The 20,767-nt window shown below is 38.7% G+C and overlaps 1 protein-coding gene across 1 annotated transcript; it reads right to left on the reverse strand.

The window, feature by feature from the left end:
* Positions 1 to 10,446: 10,446 nt before the first annotated feature.
* Positions 10,447 to 14,696, reverse strand: LOC139938730 (neuronal acetylcholine receptor subunit alpha-7-like). Its single transcript, XM_071934348.1, has 6 exons — positions 14,654 to 14,696; positions 14,139 to 14,281; positions 13,435 to 13,479; positions 12,837 to 12,946; positions 11,423 to 11,952; positions 10,447 to 10,958 (listed from the first exon to the last, which is right to left on the reverse strand). Exons 1-6 carry the CDS (start codon positions 14,694 to 14,696, stop codon positions 10,447 to 10,449), a joined length of 1,383 nt encoding a protein of 460 aa, XP_071790449.1.
* Positions 14,697 to 20,767: the final 6,071 nt, after the last annotated feature.

Raw genomic sequence — 20,767 nt, forward strand, 5'->3', positions numbered from 1 at the left:
CTCAACAGACGACGTCAATGTAAAAAATGACTTGGGATGAGATTGTCCCGTACAGTTTTGTACTAGGTCCAAAACGCAATATCACGTGAAACATGAGTATACCTTTTCATTAAAAATCCCATGTGAGCCGTGACTCGAATATACTTGTTTATTTACTTAATAATATTATGTGGCACATGACCGTTGGGCGTGGCATGTTGGGGATAATCGCAAACGTGGTATAAATTGACCAGTCTCTCAGATCCATTCGTGTTTATCTATTAGTCATTATGAGAATTTTGATGGTTTTATGTAATTGCTTAAACTGAGGACATACATTATTAGGTGTTCGGGCCAACAGCCCGGAACACGTCTTATTTTTATTCGGTTTTTTTTTTTTAGGTGTTCGGGCCAACAGCCCGGAACACCTCTTATTTTTATTCGGTTTTTTTTTATTAGGTGTTCGGGCCAACAGCCCGGAACACCTCTAATTTTTGTTCGGTTTTTTTTTTTTAGGTGTTCGGGCCAACAGCCCGGAACACCTCTTATTTTTGTTCGTTTTTTTTTTAGGTGTTCGGGCCAACAGCCCGGAACACCTCTTATGTTTGTTCTTTTTTTTTTACTTCTTCTTCTTCTTCTTCTCAGCGTCCCTTGTCCGCTAACAAAAGCTCCTTTCCCAAATTCGTATGAACTTGAAACTTCACACAAAGTTAGCGATTTATTAGGAGAAGAAACCGTGTGAGTTACGTCATGATGACGTCATCAATTCAGTTATGAATATTCAAAGTTTATTAATTCAAAAAATCATAACTTTTGATCTACATGAGGGATTCTTACAATCGAAACATCATCGGAATCGTCATTGAAAACTCCGTAAACGCCCCACAGACATGACCCCATTTCGATGTTGTCTTCCGGCTCAAAAAAGAGGTTGAACATTTCAAAATTCACGTCTAAAGAACAACGTACATCCCCCGTTGGTATGCGCATAAACATTACACTTAGGCATACACACAACGTGCAATGTATTAGCTGTGCGGGAGAGTCACGCTCCAGTGATCATCAATAGAGCGCGAAAAAGCTTCCAAAAAAATGTTGTCGTCTAAAACCCCTAAAGGCATCTAGTACTACATTTCAACCCTACTTAATAGTTAAAGGCGTTAGCAGTTCATATTTAGTGACAATGTTCGCAAAATCATGACACAAGAATTATTTCACCGTATCATAATCTCCTCTGTTGATACAAATACATGTAAACCCACGTATGATGCACCAGGCCCGATGATCTAGTGGTCATCAGTCGCGCACACATCTCTGATACCTGCGAGTTCGAGTCTCCGTGTGAAATCAAAATATTTGTTTATCCCCCTAAAACTAAAAAATATTTATTTTTGTAATACATGTATTTAAGTTAGATTCTTATCTTTATATCGACAGTGTTGCCTTTTCTTTTTCTCAATTGTTAGCCAAACATAACCTGAGTGCATGCATGACACGATGATGTGAAATCAAGTCGTACTAGATCAAACGTCAAACCACCGACCCCCAAAAAATAAAAAAATCGTAATTAATTAACCACGTGACCCATATTTGCATATTTAATTGTACAAGGGGACAAAGTTGTTGGAACTTCCTGTTGATGCTGACATCATGAGAACATCAGCATAAGTATTGGAATTGTACCTATTGAACCACTTGGAGTGTTCAAGGAGTCCAACACGTCAGTCTAGAGTCCAGCTCTGATTGTAAAAACCAATTGAGGCATCATCTTCAATTTAATTTTATGCAACAAGCAAACTTATAAATTTTCTGATTTTATTTCAAAGGGTAACATAAATGGCTGTTAGCAAACGGTTTCCAACAAAACTACATGGTGTACGTGCACAATACTCTTACTTGCCTCGAGCATTTACCTCTAGATAATAAATTAAGCGTTCAGTTCAGAATGATAAAAGTTTGTTATTGCCAGATTATTCAGCGAACCATGAATCATACACAGCTACTATTCACAAGAAAATCTATGCGTGGAGGGTAACAGACAGCGCACAATGGAACGGGAGTTTAACAATGACAATACCAAAAGTGCAATCGTCAGCCCTTGAAGTTAATTATACATGGAGCTGATGGTGATCAAAAGGATAAAAGTCTGTTGTCGATACACAACCGCCCACTTATATTCACCAGACCATGAATCACGGACCATATGCACAAAATAAAATATTCAAAAGAATATCCATATAATAGATTTATCTGGTGTATTTAAACTAGCTGATGTCCCAGCCATGGGATTTTCGTGTGTTTTGTGCTAGATTCCTCGCTCCCCAACCAAAGTGACTACAAAACGTCTCTATTGAATAGCAATGGTATATTTCGACATGGTTTTTATTTTCAGCTTTTCCATAGATCCTGTTTTTTACGACTCCCAAAAATAGCCGACCGTGTTAGTTCGCAAAGTAAAAGGAAAACCACGCAATTTCGAGGCAAATTTGTGTGGATCATTTTATTCTACTTTTACAACATCTTTCCAACCATTATGTATTCTATAACAAACAGTTACAAACGCTTTTTATAGACCAACTCGTCCGATCCAAGGCAACGTGTTCCTTTAGCGCATATAATGTTATTTACATAAAATAAGAAAATACTGGAACCCAAAACCGGGCTAAGCATATACTAATTATGTATCGTTTGGAACCTCCTTAACATCTCCTGCCCTAGTGGTGCCCGATCCAAGGCGTCAAACATGACTTAAAGCCATTGGACCCTTTCGGTTAACGGTATTGCCCAAGGCCCACACTTCGTGTATCACAACTTCTATAACAAACCTGTGAAAGTTTAGGCTCAATCGGTCATCGGAGTCGGGAGAAAATAACGGGAAAACCCACCCTCGTATCCGCGCGTTTCGCCGTGTCATGACATGTGTTTAAAATAAATCCGTAATTCTTTTGGCCCAGAGGTGCTCGGTCCAAGTTGTCAAACATAATGGTAATGAAGTAAATTTAATCACAAACAATGGAACCCCCATGAGCGGGCTAAGCACGGGCTAATCATACTAATACTCTGGTAGCACCATGTAATGCTTTACAAGGTGCTGTGGCGCAATTTTGCTGCCGATCGGACCGGGAATACCGGGGCGAAATCCTTCTCTTTTCGATAAGTACACTGGGTTTCTTTTATATGCGTTACATAACACATGGGACCAACGGCTTTACGTCCCATCCGAAGGACGAAGCAATGGTTAAGTGACATCATAATTTTGTAAAGTTAAGAAAACTCCTAAACATCTTTTGACCCAGAGGTGCTCGGTCCAAGTTGTCAAACATAATGATAACGATGTAAGTTTAATCACAAACAATGGAACCCCCATGAGCGGGCTAAGCACGGGCTAATCATACTAATATTTTGTAACCGTTGGAACCTACTTTATATCTTTGCCTGGTCAAACATCATTTAAAGGGGCATTACAGTATTACATTTAGTTTTAGCCCGCAAACGTAAAGTTAAAAAGCATTATAAAGACTAGGAAATAGAGTGCTCTCATAGTGGTGCACAAGGTTTGATACACACACATCTCAACGCGTGTTCAGACTGTTAAAGCCATTATACACTTTCGGTAAACAGTATTGTCCAAGTCCCACACTTCGTGTATCACAACTTATATATAAAATAACAATCCTGTGGAAATTGAGGCTCAATCGGACATCGAAGTCGGAAGAAAATAACGGGAAAACCTACTCCTGTTTTCGCGCGTTTCGCCGTGTCATGACATGTGTTTATAACAAATCCGTAATTCTCGTTAACGAGAATTTATATTGTTTTACCGTTTTCTCAAAAAGTAAACCATTTCATGGACTAATATTTCAAGAGAAGTCTTTCACCATTACCTTCTGTAAACCCTGTAAATTATTAATAAATCTGTGAACTTTTTTTTTCTGTACCGAAAGGGTCCAATGGCTTTAAGTCAACTTCTTAGTTTCTGTAAGTCGACTTGGTGAGATAAATTATGTCAGTTTATAGTCGACTGATCATTTTATCTTAGTCGACTTGGTGAGATGGATTATGTCAGTAAGTCGATCTACTTGAATCAAGTCTACACCTCGTCCAACTCCCAAGTCTACACATCGTCCAACTCCGATTGTATTAGTCAATTCAGGCATCCTCTTCAATTTTATTTTATGTACTAAGCAAAATTATTAATTTACTGGTTTTATTTAAAAAAGGAAAATGGCTGTTAGCAAACTGCGTCCAACTAACATTACATGGTGTACATGTACTTGCAAAAAAGTGTTACTGGCCTCACGTTTTGACCCTACTAAATAGCTACGTGAGAAGAATGAGACAATAAATCATGAATTCAGTTCAAAAGGATAAAAGTTTGTTTTCGTCATATTATTCATCAAACTATAAGCCTTAACCCAATTAAAATCTTCACAACAAAATGTATGTATGGAAGGTACCAGACAGCACTTAACGGAGCCGAGTTGAAAAGTGACAATACCAAAGTGCAACCATCAGCCGTGAAGTTACATTATATATGATGGTTGTCAAAAGGATAAAAAGGTTGTTGTCGCCACAACCAACCCCCTTATATTTCAACGAACCATGTGAAGCTATTCAAACAAACAAAAACTTTTAAAGAATATCCATGCATAGATCTGTCAGGTGCATACAATTATGTCCCAGCCAGCACTGTGATTTATGTGTGTTTTACTAGTTTCCTCGCTCCCCAACCAAAGTGACTACAATACGTCTCTATTGAATAACAATGGTATATTTCGTCATGGTTTTTATTTTCAGCTTTTCCATAGATCCTGTTTTTTATGACTCCCAAAAATGGCCGACCGTGTTAGTTCGCAAAGTAAAAGGAAAACCACGCAATTTCGAGGCAAATTTGTGTGGATCATTTTACAACATCTTTCCAACCATTATGTATTTTATAACAAACGGTTACAAACGCTTTTTATAGACCAACTCGTCCGATCCAAGACAACGTGTTCCTTTAACGCATGTAATGTTATTTACATAAAATAAGAAAATACTGGAACCCACGATCGGGCTAAGCATACTAATTTTGTATCGTTTGGAACCTCCTTAACATCTCCTGCCCTAGTGGTGCCCGATCCAAGGCGTCAAACATGACTTAAAGCCATTGGACCCTTTCGGTAAACAGTATTGCCCAAGGCCCACACTTCGTGTATCAAAACTTCTATATCAAATAACAAACCTGTGAAAATTTAGCCTGGAGAAAATAACGGGAAAACCCACCATCGTATTCGCGCGTTTCGCCGTGTCATGACATGTGTTTAAAATAAATCCGTAATTCTTTTGACCCAGAGGTGCTCGGTCCAAGTTGTCAAACATAATGATAATGAAGTAAATTTAATCACAAACAATGGAACCCCCATGAGCGGGCTAAGCACGGGCAAATCATACTAATACCCTGGTAGCACCATGTTATGCTTTACAAGGTGCTGTGGCACAATTTTGCTGCCGATCGGACCGGGAACACCGGGGCGAAATCCTTCTCTTTTCGATAAGTACACTGGGTTTCTTTTATATGCGTTACATAACACATGGGACCAACGGCTTTACGTCCCATCCGAAGGACGAAGCAATGGTTAAGTGACATCATAATTTTGTAAAGTTAAGAAAACTCCAAAACATCTTTTGACCCAGAGGTGCTCGGTCCAAGTTGTCAAACATAATGATAACGATGTAAGTTTAATCACAAACAATGGAACCCCCATGAGCGGGCTAAGCACGGGCTAATCATACTAATATTTTGTAACCGTTGGAACCTACTTTATATCTTTGCCTGGTCAAACATCATTTAAAGGGGCATTACAGTATTACATTTAGTTTTAGCCCGCAAACGTAAAGTTAAAAAGCAATATAAAGACTAGGAAATAGAGTGCTCTCATAGTGGTGCACAAGGTTTGATAAACACACATCTCAACGCGTGTTCAGGCTGTTAAGTCAACTTCTTAGTTTCTGTAAGTCGACTTGGTGAGATAGTTGTAAATAGTTGCGTTAAATAAAAAGTTTACACTTGGCGCCTCATAAGGGAACGTGTTCCTTTAATTGTTAGTTGTTCGAGCAACAACCCTTTTGATGCTAAATTACCATAATACACATCGAGAAAAAAATCTTTTTAACAACACTTATTTCATTGACTCAAACGCTGACCTTGACGATATCCGAACACCTTGTGCTTGTTTCTACAAACACTAAATTCTAGTTCTTCATACTTCTTCTTCTTCTTCTTCTTCTGACCGTCCCTTGTCCGCTAACAAAAGCGCCTTTTCAAAACTCGTATGAACTTGAAACTTCACACATAGTTAGCGATTTATTAAGAGAAGAAACTGTGTGAGTTACGTCATTAATTCTTGAGTTATGAATATTCAAAGCTTATTAATTCAAAAAATCATAACTTTTGATCTACATGAGGGATTCTTACAATCTAAACATCATCGGAATCGTCATTGAAAACTCCGTAAACGCCCCACAGACATGACCCCATTTCGATGTTGTCTTCCGGCTCAAAAGAGAGGTTGAAAATTTCAAAATTCACGTCTAAAGAACAACGTAAATCCCCATTCGTATGTGCATAAACATTGCACGTAGGCATACACACAACGTGTAGTGTATTAGCGGTGCAGCAGAGTCACGCTCCAGTGATCATTCATAGAGCGCGAAAAGGCTTCATGAAGAATAGTCTTCCTTCAAGGCGGTTAAAACATACATGCCCATTACAATCTTTTCTACAATCATCAATATTTTCTAAGTTCATATTTCCAAAACTACTTAAGCTATTTTGACAATCTATACATCATATGAAAGGGCTTTACGTACTTTACAGAAATGGATATGTTGGTGAACTTTCGTTGACCTTTTGACCTGTTTATACCAGAAGTGACTGTGAAATGATTTGAAAGGGTGTTGTTTAATGCCTTTTAGGTTGAAATCATGGAGGAGTAAAGAAATATATATCCTTTGATGCTTTACCATCACAGCATACAAGTCTGGCAAAGGTCTGGTTTAAAACAAATATTACCGATGACATCACCAAACATCTTTTACTAGAGTAATCAGGTTGTTTTGACAGTTTTTGCAATTTGAATCATTTATTACAAATCTTGAGAACAAAGCAAGGTTTAACTATTTGTTTTTTAATCCAGGCTTTTACTCCCCGGTAACCGAACACCTTGAGTTTGTCCACAAACTCTCAATCTCTAGTTACATACATTAATTTTATCAACGCATGATGTCATGCTCTTATTTTGGGTCTGTTCAAAGTTATCCTTACTTTGGCGTACTTTTTAGGTATATTTAAAACCTTGGTATAGGTCCCCAAAAGCAAAAACCAACGGGCCAAGATTTATATTTTTCGCTTTTTCCTGCTGATCTGAACAAGAGCGGTACAAAGATGTGTCCAATGTGTCGGTTCGGTGCCGTCGTTGCACAATTGTGACGTCTGATGTAGACTTTGTCTCTAAGATGTCCAACTACGATGTCTTTTCAGAGCCAACGCTCGCACTTAAGAGATTTACACTTGTTTTACCGGCAAGTTTATTATTTTTTATATTTTCATCCTATTTATTCACACCATGCAAAGTTTTAAACAATACGTAGGGCCTATGTCCAACTTCGTTTTAGTCACCTCAGATACAAATGTTCATGCAAGGCTTCAAGAGTTGATTCTTGCAACAGAATTATGATTCCAATTCTCTACATGAACGTTGCGAAGTGCGCCCTCTACTATAGTAAACGAAAACATATGTAGTATACTACTTTGCTTTATACCTCGAAAACGTCTATAAACTACAATCTATCCGAATATGGGTCTATCTGACAGAGAACACATTTGAATCAGTTGGAATTAGGGTAATCAGTGTCCAGTCCATCCTGACCCATTGATCGGTCGGGTCCATTGTCACCCTGAACCCGTTTCACCTCTGTTGTGGGTTTATTCATATAGTATAAAACATTTTGGGTAAAACTACACGATATTGACAATAAAAAAAGAAAAAAATCTATTTTTCGAAATAAAACATTACGGCAACCATCATAACCAGGTAAACTCCTACGACCACCAATTAAAAATGTTTTTTTGTTTTCCCAGACACACATACATCAGTAAAATACCAGCTCCCCGAAAGCAAACACTACTGAGAAAAGATTTATAGTTTTCGCTGTTCCTGCTCATCTGCTTGAGAGCGGTTCAAAGATTATTGTCCAATGTGTCGGTTCGGTGCCACCATTGTCTTGTGACGTCTGATATAGAATTGGTCTCTAAGACAGCCAACGTTGCAAAGCGCGCCCTCTACGAAAAATAAGTGCAACGAGTTTAGAAGACTTTTGCTTTACGCCTCGATGAACGACTATAACTTCATCTTTATTATTATATTCCTTGTTTGTTTACTATACACCCCGATGTGTTTTAGTACTGTATACTCAGTACTTTCCCGAGCTCTAAAACAGCACAGGCATAATATTACTCGGGTGGGATTCGAACCCAAGACATTTGCAACCCTAGAGCAGCTCCAACTTTATAAATACCAAGATCCAAGATTGGCCCTGTGATTGGCAACGCTCTCGGCCACTTTTACATCTTCAAAAAGCGAAATGTTCCTTTTAGATTAACGTTTAGTTGCCTGTACATTATCCACTGACTTCCTGTTAATAACTCAGGTAAATACACCTTCTGGAAAAGTAAGTAAAAAGAAAATGTACTTACTCGAATCCGATTAATGTATCAGTAACAGCCGAGCTAACCTGTGATTACGCTGGTGTTCGGTTCTCTTCTGGCAGTCATCATTTGCTGCGTAAGGTCAGATCTTGAGTAGGCCTATATTGGAATTAAAATAGATGAAATGAAGATAATCTATGAAAAAGAGAGTTGAAAGGCGTGTAGGTAAAATAGGATATCATTCACCCAGCGAAAGACTTCAAGTTCATGCCTTCATGTAGGAAGAAGGATGAGATGAACATGTGCAAAAACATGATAGCATCGGCCGTGAGATTTTAATTGAATTTTTTTATGTAGGAAGTAATTGTATTTTTAGCTATATCTTTACTGTACAGATTGCGTATACAGTTTGTACATTTAAGGATTTTGAGGATATCTATTTTTGTCATGGTGTGACTCTAATGCTTCAAATTCCTGTGAATGTTTTTTTTTAATTTGCTACAAACTATTCTATTCTATAGTTACTATATGCTGACTGGTGAGGGGGTGTTTCCTGGGTGTTCTAAAACTAAAGTTTTCCTCGTAACCCAGTTAAAGGGGATGTAACTTGACCTTGTACCCTATAAGATTCTAGTTTATAAGAGTGTAATTCCTGGAATTAGACCGCGAATTTAAAACGGAACAAAAGACAAAGATCACACTCGTTTGTTCGGCATTAATTTTTTATAAGCATACTATGGATACATTAAGACACAGTAAAAAATAAGCATTGGTACGTCAGAGAACAATTCTACAGTCTGAATGTTTATTAAAATACAAAGGATTTGTTACAACAATTAAAACTTGTGACGAAGATGCTATTGTTTACAAACTCCAGTTGCAAATCAAACCCGAATTCAAGCTTACGCATTTACAGAAATTAAATTGAAGGTATAAGTTTGGTATTCGCTGCTTAAAGCCATTGGACCCTTTCGGTACAGAAAAAAACAAAAAAGTTCACAGATGTACAAATAACTTACAGGGTTTACAGAAGGTAGTGGTGAAATACTTCTTTTGAAATATTATTCCATGAAATGCTTTACTTTTTGAGAAAACAGTAAAACAATATCAATTCTCGTTAACGAGAATTACGGATTTATTTTAAACACATGTCATGACACGGCGAAACGTGCGGATACAAGGGTGGGTTTTCCCGTTATTTTCTCCCGACTCCGATAACCGATTAAGCCCAAATTTTCACAGGTTTGTTATTTGATATAGAAAGTGTGATACACGAAGTGTGGGCCTTGGAAAATACTGTTTCCCGAAAGGGTCCAATGGCTTTAAATTAATGGCAACCAACAAAAGCATTTGGCTTGAAGCCTACAGCAGCTTGTGATAGTAGTCAAGAATTGTGAGAAACAATTCACTTCGAATACATCAGAAAGCCGATTTCTTATGAATCGAACGATTGTCGTTATCCTGAAGAAGCAGAAGCTTCTCCACATTAATATTTATATACAACCTCTGTCATGTGGAATCTGGGACAACTCCAATATTGACTTTGGATTAACAGCCGGTTGGATTGGTCCGTATCAATGTCGTACTGCTGTATGGTTGGCTTTCAAGCTAACACGATAAAATTCTTTAATTTATTTTTCCTAAAGGTGAATTTAAGGGCTTTTCTTATTTTGTCCAACCCTTACTGCTTAATTTGTTAATTTATTTAATTATTTATTGATTTACTTTTCTAAATTGAATTTACATTAATAAGGCTTTCATTCGAAGAATAATATTTCCTACGAAATTAACAAAAACAGTGACACAGATACAGTAGCTGCGATGAGAGTCACGAGTGAAGATAAGACAAGGGCAGCCCGGTCAATCACGAGTGCTACATCCTTCCAGTTAAGAGCCCGATTGGTCTTGTGGTGCGAATCCACAGATCCATCGGCTCCGGCTTGGGTAGACTGGATGATGGAGATACCAATGCCAATGTCGCCCTTCTGGTTGCTGATATCTTTTTTAGCACCCACTTGACTGGAACCTGGTTCAAACATCGCGTTAATACCTTGCTCCTTCGTAGCTGTGCTCACTTTTGAATAGGTCAGACCTTGTCTGCAACTTCGAGTAGTCGTGGATGATCCTTTTGAAGCTTTGTAGCGGACAAACTTTGACATGTGTTTGAGCACTACGATTTTGACCCATCGTGGTATGGCCTGCCGATTGTCGCGATGAAACAAGTTCAGAACGATCACGGTACATACGATGGAGGTACTAGCAAGGACTATCATCGGGCAGAAGAAATATCCTGCGATACAAGACAAAAGAAAATCAAATAAAGTTATTGAAATCGAGTGAAATTCAGTCACAACTGCACACCGAAACCGTTTTACAATCCCAGATGAACACGCTTGAAAGCTTCAAGCTCCCCGATTATCATTTTTTGAAGATTGAAGTCTGAGTTTAATAATTTACCCTGCTAAAGCCCCACATACCGGTTAACCTTGAATGCATAATCTGGACCCGCACAATACAACAATGATGAAAGTATCAATTTGCCAAAGTCCGACACGACATGTGGTAATATGACAGCTACCGTAACTATTACAAATGTGGAAGGCATTAGCCTCTTTGAGGTATGGTGGACATTATAGAAGTACAATGTTTGGTTTTGGTGTTTACAGACAAATTTACCCAAACCAAATAATGTCATAGTGTTGGTCAACCAAACCTCAAAATTGTCTTTCTTACCGACCAAAGAAAATGACTCACCAATGATAGGTGCATTATCTGAAGTAGGGGGCACAGCGTTGCTGATCAGCTGCTGGAACAGAACCAGTGACAACAGGTTGGCCATACCCAGTGATACTTTCTCCCCTGACTCAGGGGGCAAGACAAACACCATCAGGTTGATTAGAGAGAGCAGGATACATGGAATGATGATTTGGACAGTGTAGAACATGGGTCTCCGTCTTAGATAAACGGTATATGTCAGTTCTTGGTAGGGAACGCCATCATAAACAGACTCGCTTCCGTTAACTATGACGTCACGAAGCTCCCAGACCCCAACGTCTTCGTACAGATTTTTGCTGTCTATCTCCTCTAGTATCTGAAGCTGTAATTCATAGCTGTTGTACACCCATGATGAGAATTTTAGCTTACATACTTGAGTGTCGAAGGGGAAAAGTCGCGCGTCTATCTTGCAGGAGCTTTTTAGAATGACTTGGGCCTCCCATCTCATCATGCCATTGTAGTTAACGACGACTGAGGTATCTTTGTAGCTTTCAAAGTTTTTGTCCATACTACAAAAAAAGGATAGAATCAGAATGTTCAATATTACGTTGATCTGGAAACTCACGTTAAATTGTGTGTAATTTTTACGTTCATGAAGTTGTATAGAGAGCAATATAATACATAACAATTGACTGTTTCGAGTGACACGGTAAAGCTATGACTCCCGAGGTGATCCCCAAAGAGTCCTGCACAATACCTCGGTGGTCGAAGCGAGAGTGGTAGCTTACTTAAATCAGCACGAGTAAAAACAGTCAATATTTGTTTTACAACACGGCATAAGATACATTATAATAGACGCAGGTACAGAGAAACTGATGTTGTAACAGATAGGCCTACAGTACATCGGTTACTACGGGAATAGTACATTGGTTACCATGGGTAAAGAACACTGGTTGCTACAGGTACATTTTGTTGCCACAGGTACAGTACTTTGGTTGATATGGTTATAGTTGATAGAAACGTATAATTATTTGGTTTCTACGGGTATGGTACATTCGTTTCTACATGTGTAGTACACTCGTTGCTATTGGTTTAGTACACTGGTTGCTAAAGTTGTTGTTGCTACGGGTATGGTACATTTGTTGCTACAAGTAAAGAACATTGGTTGCTTCGGGTATTCTATAATACAATGGTTGCTACGGGTATAGTACATTGGTTGCTACATGTTTAGTACATTGGTTGATACAGGTAGGTATGATACATCGGTTGCTACGGGTATGGTAAATCGGTTGCTACAGGTATTAGTACATTTTGGTTGCTTTGGGCAGACTATAGAACAATGGTTGCTACGGGTATAGTACGCTGCTAAGGGTAGCCCATATAAAATTGTGCTTTTATTACGTTTTGAGTTCACGTACTTCGAAAGAATGAAATATCATGAAAGTTACTTTACCTATTGTACAGCGTAATGTCCGGCAACCATATTTTGGATCTTGAAACAAAAAGTCGTTTTACTCTGTTATTTTGGTCAGGATCCCAGGTCATAAACTCATCCGTCCATTGCTGAAATGAGGAAATAAAGAGAACAAAACCATGCCGATTGTTTTTTTTTAATGATTCGTGAAAAAATTGATAAGGTTTGACAAAACCTTTATTACCAATAACGATCCGGGATATTGTTATTGGACGTCGTAACATTTTATTGAGGTTACTTTTTGAAACATTGTGGTTTTTAAATGAAACAAAGTGCACATTAACGTATTTCAACAATGCAAATTACATGCTTCAGGTACATTTATCTTGTGTATTCTGAACTTGACAAGCAAGAATATTGTGATCAAAAAAGAAGGTTATTTTGTGGCATAACAGCTTCTTGGAAATCCTAGCATGTTGATTTGTTATGGGAGAACATTAGGTTTAAATAAAACCATATAAGGCCAACCCATCCCTACATCACGCTCATCCACTTTCGGCCCTCCTTATGATAAGAACAAAATAATAATAAAAACAATAACGAGATACAAAACAACACTATGAACAGCTTTTCTTACCTGAACGAACCACGTTCCAATCTCAAGAGTTTGATGTTTTTCATTCTGTAACAGATAAAACAATATTGGTACTAAAAACAAAACAAAAATCGTAAATTTTGATTTTAAAGCTGAAGTCATAGATTGTGTGTTCGAAACAAGCAGTTTTAAAAAGGCAGTGGACACTACTGGTAATTACTCAAAATAATTATTAGCATAAAACCTTAATTGGTAACGAGTAATGGGGAGAGGTTGATAGTATAAATGGGTGTGGGAATTGGCTCCCTCTGAAATTACGTAGTTTTCGAGAAAAAAAGTAATTTTCAACAAATTTTATTTCGAGACCTTAGATTTAGAAATTGAGGTCTCGAAATCAAGCATCTGAGAGCACACAACTTCGTGTGACCATGGTGCGACAAGGATGTTTTTTTCTTTCATTAATATCTCGCAACTTCGACAACCGATTGAGCTCAAATTTTCACAGGTTTGTTATGTTATGCATATACCAACTGTAAAGAATATAGTCTTTGACAATTAATAATAGTGTCCAGTGTCTTCAAGTAATGTTTGAAGAATAGGTGTAGACAACAATAAATAGTTCTTAACTTCAGTTATAACCGAGCTGTTACAGTCATGGTGTGAAATCTCATTTGAATATGAAATGTTAAACAGTTCCTACATAATTTTCAAGTTATCTTCTAACATAAAAAGAAAACTGTTCTTACCAATTCTATAACTTGTGTAAGTAAAAACATAAACTCCACACGGATGGCATCTGATGCATTTCTGACCGGCCGTAAAGTGGTGAACTCATAGCCATCAAGTAAACTCCTCAGTAAATGTTGGGTGCTCCTTTGACCAAAACATTCTGCGAAGAAGAATTTAAAACAGATTTTCCATTTAGCTTTGTTCGTGTATAACGTACCGGCTTAGGAAACAGCTACATTTTTACAATTAACTTATATGTTTGTAAATCTTAAGGGGGGAAACCCAAGACATGCTAAACAGTAACATTTTCCCGTTACTGTTTTTCATAAAGGCTGATTTTTAGAAATTTGGTTCCACTTTGTCGTTGTTTACTATTTCATTCCCACTATACTAGGCCTCCTCTGCAATGTTTGAGCTGAAAAATGAACTCATGTGACAATTTATGACAAATTTTAATTATCAAACAGCTGTTTGTATGTCCCATCTTTCTCCACTGTACCCTACCAAGTAAATCACATTGATGGTTACTTACCGTGCATCAATGCTGCGGCTGTTAACAAGTGGCTCAAATTCATCGTATATACGGTCCTCGAAACATCCACCTAGATGAGCGACTTTAGCCGAATATCCACCCGTTGACAATCCAGTGGAAAGTAATTAGGCTATCGATGAAGCTTTAATATTCGCTGCAAGGCTATGCACCGAGCTTGATTCAAGATCAAAACAAGCTTTACTCTAACGCAGGGTGTGGTTTATCACATGAAGAGTCGTTTAGACAGTCTCTCTCGAGAGTTTATTGCCGTGTGTTTTCAAAGCAGTATTCATTTTAATTTGGGGTTCACCATACAAGCTTTCAATACACGACAGTTCAGGACGCGCACAGTTTAAACAAGCTATGATAGGGGAGCAGTATTTAGATTAAAGGCAGTGGACACTATTGGTAATTACTCAAAATAATTATTAACATAAAACCTTACTTGGTGACGAGTAATGGGGAGAGGCTGATGGTATAAAACACTGTGAGAATCGGCTCCCTCTGAAGTGCCATAGTTTTTGAGAAAGACATAATTTTCAATGAATTTGATTTCGAGACCTCAAGTTTAGAACTTGAGGTCTCGAAATCAACCATCTAAACACACACAACTTCGTGTGACAATGGTGTTTTTTCTTTCATTATTATCTCCCAAGTTCGATGACCGATTGAGCTCAAATTTTCACAGGTTTATTATTTTATGCATATGTTGAGATATACCAACTGTGAAGGCTAGTCTTTGACAATTACCAATAGTGTCCACTGCCTTTAACGGTATAATACACTTATCAAAATGCCATACCCATCCTCAACCAACAAATATGCCACCATCCTTCAGTCTTTCATCCATATTAATTTTGATATGAAGATATCATGCAGAAGAAATAAATTGGCTCTCAATTAAGGCATGAACAAACGAGTCAAATCAAATACCTACTCGAGTAATTCATAACCACCTTATAACCAAGGGAAACAGCTTATACGTTTAAACCAGTAATGAGACACTTAATAGACGTAAAGTAATTGAAAGCCTCTCTGTTTGCACCGTTTTATTAGTAGCAAGGACCTGTCAACAGATTGGGCGCTTTTGGGCTATATAAAGCGTTTGTTGTGAAAATATTGTGACGAGAAAGATAAGTTAAAAGTATTGAAAATGAGAGTTTTTTCAAAAAAAAATTTTTCCAATCACAAAACAACTGTAAACAAATCGCCATGATTTATATCTCGACTTTTGTTGATAATTAATTATAAGAAATGTTAAATTTTTGATCGGGGATAAAGAATATTAACTTTTGTTTTTTTTTACCCAAACACCGATGTGTGTTAAATACTCGGGTTGGATTCGAACCCACGACCCTTCCTTGCAATTGATAATTGTTTATCTAAGTTATGTACCGCGATATTTCAAACAGCATACCCAGTAAAAATCTTAAACATTGTGTCATGTTTCTGTTCTTGGAATATCTCGATACGATCACCTGTTCCATTCGATTTTACTTCATCGAAATATTATTTCGTCATGTGTGAGTTGCAATTAACTATTCACCCATGATATTATTTAAGATACAATAGGAGTAATTGGCCCCATCATGCATGTGAAGCGTACCAATTGTTTCATTGACATCGTCAATTATTAATTCATGCATTTTACGCAGCACCACAAACAACAAATAACGGGGAAGGAGGGCAAACAGTGGAGCGGTATGTCGCAATAAAAGTCCATGTATTTTAAAGACTAGACTGCGCATTGGCATGTTAGTGCTACTTTTGAACGTCTATACTTTATTTATTAGCAGCAACCACGCAAAACTCCTCAACAGATACGCTATCAAACGAAGGCTAACCATGGAGGTTAAAGACAATGGATGGACACTATCGGTAATTGTCACAGACCAGTCTTCTTACTTGGTGTATCTCAACATATGCATGAAACAACAAACCTGTGAAAGTTTGAGCTCAATCGGTCGTCGAAGTGAGTAAATAATGAAAGAAAAAACACCCTTGTCACACTAGCCTTGATCAAGGCGCTACAACCAGCCGCGACCCGCAAAATCCCAGTCCCAATCACTGAATTCCGCCAGCGCACTCCCATACACAACACAGTGCATATAATACGGGTACAGTGTATTTACACACCTGTACCTACTGTACATACACATTACCATCTACATGTATATGGTACACGTACGGTACATGAGTATTTCTAAAGTAGCGCCTTGATGGTTCTGTAACAGCAAAAATTTAGGGCGGAGCTCATTATGCTAATATTTACTAACAAACCGGTCTCATTGGTTGTTGGTTGACCTATAAACTCTCGCTGCGATATCCATCACAACGTTCTCCAAGCACACGCACGTGCTCTCCGACGTAACAACAAACCTTGTAGCTGCTGCGCAAAAAATTGCGATGGCGGCGGGCGCGAGGGAGAAGTTGTGTACTAAGTTGTGTACTGTATATCAATTGTACGGTGTATAATTTGCAACAGTACATCGTGGCACAGCTGCAGAAGCTTTCAACAAAATAAAACAACCAGGTTAATGCACCAATCATGGATTTAGAAATAATAAGGAAGAAAATTAGACCGTACATTGTGTGAAATGTGTTTGAGAAAGGTTCAAAAAGTATCAAGGTGTCATGGGTTTCCGGCAATCAATGGCAACTTGGTTAGAATTCTTAGATGTTGGGCATACTCATCCTTGAAGCACAAAAACTTCATTACTGTTTTCCCCATTTCAGACCAGATGAGATAAGAAAACCAGCTGTTTATTTTGTCTAGACATATTATTTGTAACGTTTCTCGCGGTAAATCAAAGTTGGGGATCGAAAATAAATTATGTGTTGGTCGAAAACATACCAGACGGTTGAAGGTGGCGTGTGGCTTAAAGCCATTGGACCCTTTCGGTACAGAAAAAAAAAAAAAAAGTTCACAGATTTACAAATAATTTACAGGGTTTATAGAAGGTAATGGTGAAAGACTTCTCTTGAAATATTAGTCCATGAAATGCTTTACTTTTTGAAAAAACGGTAAAACAATATAAACTCTCGTTAACGAGAATTACGGATTTGTTATAAACACATGTCATGACACGGCGAATTGCGCGAAAACAGGAGTGGGTTTTCCCGTTATTTTCTCCCGACTCCGATGTCCGATTGAGCCTAAATTTCCACAGGATTGTTATTTTATATATAAGTTGTGATACACGAAGTGTGGGACTTGGACAATACTGTTTACCGAAAGTGTACAATGGCTTTAACAACAACTACAAGTAAAGATCAATTTCATAAACTAACTCTTGCCATACTACCACACTACAACGTTACACTTATAGTAAAGCAGCTTCCCATTCAGGGACAAATCTACCAGCTACATTGTACTTATGATGCTAGTCCTCGTGTTATAATGAAACACAACACAACGGGGCCAAGGAACCCCTCCTCTCTTCGAAGTATTTCGTCACCGTACCGACCGAACGAGGCTTGTCCGGCTCACACCGGTGGCCTGTATACCGTCCGGCAGCGCATTCAGACCCATTATACATCATAGCGATTCCCATTCCATACAGCTAACGTACAGCGCACACACACACAAGTCAATGGGAAACTACACAACCATACACAAGTCAATGGGAAACTACACAACCATACACAAGTCAATGGGAAACTACACAACCATACACTAGTCAATGGGAAACTACACAACCATACACAGGTCAATGGGAAACTACGCCACCATACATAAGTCAATGGGAAACTACACAACCATACACAAGTCAATGGACACTTCACAACCATACACAAGTCAATGGGAATTGACACAACCATACACAAAACAATTGGAAACTACACAACCATACACATGTCAATGGGAAACTACACAATCATAGACCAGTCAATGGGAAACTATACAACCATACACAAACTCAATGGGAAACTACACAACCATACACAAGTCAATGGGAAACTACACAACCATACATAAGTCAATGGGAAACTAAACAACCATACACAGGTCGATGGGAAACTACACAACCATACACATGTCAATGGGAAACTACACAATCATGCATAAGTCAATGGGAAACTACACAACCATACACAAGTCAATGGACACTTCACAACCATACACAAGTCTATGGGAATTGACACAACCATACACAAAACAATGGGAAACTACACAACCATACACATGTCAATGGGAAACTACACAACCATACACAAGTCAATGGGAAACTACACAACCAAACACATGTCAATGGGAAACTACACAACCGTACACAAGTCAATGGACACTTCACAACCATACACAAGTCAATGGGAATCGACACAACCATACACAAGTCAATGGGAAACTACACAACCATACACTTGTTAATGGGAAACTACACAACCATACACCAGTCAATGGGAAACTACACAACCATACACAAGTCAATGGGACACTTCACAACCATACACAGGTCAATGGGAATTGACACGACCATACACCAGTCAATGGGAAACTATACATACATACACAAGTCAATGGGAAACTACACAACCATACACAAGTCAATGGGAAACTGCACAACCATTCACAAGTCAATGGGAAACTACACAACCATACACAAGTCAATGGGAATTGACGCAACCATACACAAGTCAATGGGAAACTACACAACCACACACCAGTCAATGGGAAACTACACAACCAAACACAAGTCAATGGGACAACCAAACACAAGTCAATGGGAAACTACACAACCATACACAAGTCAATGGGAAACTACACAACCATACACATGTCAATGGGAAACTACACAACAATACACCAGTCAATGTAGCCTTCCTCAAGGCAGTCAAATTATTCACTTCGAAAAAAGACCGCCGTTGTATAAAACCCACCTGTATTCACTACGCGTAACATCCCCCCGACATGAAGCCCCCGTACACTATCCGCATGCAGAGGCCATCAGGCCGACAGCCTTGTAGGGTCTGTGTTGAAGCCACTGACCTCATTACTATAATAAGCGAAGAGTTCCCACGGTCAGCTCATTACCATAATGCCCGCGAAAGACGAGACATGTCTACATCATCACACACCACCACCAAGGACGCTCAGCGAGCATGATAGGCGTGCGTGATTGGACGTCAACATGAATAATTCATTTGCCTCCCATCCTGTGTTGGCTGATAGGTCTGACAAATGATATACATATTCATGAGCTGCATACAAGCATATCCGAGAGCCCCCCCCCCCCAATTTTTTCCACTAGTGGAATTTTTTCAATACAACACATTAAACCCAGAAAATACAGACCCGACAAAGCTATTGGCCTGCGGCCTCCGCATGCGGTTAGTGGTACGAGTGCGATGACTTGTGTAAACAGTTTTCGTACGAGTACAAGCTGACAGTGTGTATACGGTTGGGTCATGCGATGTGATCGCTCGCATCACAAACAGGGTATATGGGTGGGTTTACAGCGGCATCTTTTCCGAGCGAACGGTGCGACAGCCTTGAGCAAGGCTACAGTCAATGGGAAACTACACAACCATACACAAGTCAATGGGAAACTACACAACCATACACAAGTCAATGGGAAACTACACAACCATACACAAGTCAATAGGAATTGACACAACCATACACCAGTCAATGGGAAACTATACAACCATACACAAGGGAATGGGAAACTACACAACCATACATAAGTCAATGGGAAACTACACAACCATACACAAGTCAATGGGAAACTACACAACCACGCACACACGAATGGGAAACTACACAACCATACACAAGTAACGGGTAACTACGCAACCATACACATGTCAATGGGAAACTACACAACCATACACAAGTCGATGGGAAACTACACAACCGCACACAAGTCAATAGGTAACTACTCAACCATAAAAAGTCAATGGGAAACTACACAACCATACACAAGTCGATGGGAAACTACACAACCATACACAAGTCAATGGGAAATTACACAACCATACACAAGTCAATGTGACACTTCACAACCATACCCAAGTCAATGTGACACTTCACAACCATACACAAGTCAATGGGAAACTACACAACCATACACAAGTCAATGGACACTTCACAACCATACACAAGTCAATGGG

Source organism: Asterias amurensis, chromosome 6, assembly GCF_032118995.1.
Source record: "Asterias amurensis chromosome 6, ASM3211899v1".
Lineage (NCBI taxonomy): Eukaryota > Metazoa > Echinodermata > Asteroidea > Forcipulatida > Asteriidae > Asterias > Asterias amurensis.

Excerpts from the sequence above, each read along its gene's own strand:
- LOC139938730 (XM_071934348.1), bottom strand. The coding sequence starts at position 14,696 with ATGAATTTGAGCCACTTGTTAACAGCCGCAGCATTGATGCACG. Across the intron at positions 13,480-14,138 it reads TTACACAAGTTATAGAATTG|AATGAAAAACATCAAACTCT; the intron begins GTAAGAACAGTT and ends TATCTGTTACAG. Across the intron at positions 11,953-12,836 it reads GACATTACGCTGTACAATAG|TATGGACAAAAACTTTGAAA; the intron begins GTAAAGTAACTT and ends CTTTTTTTGTAG.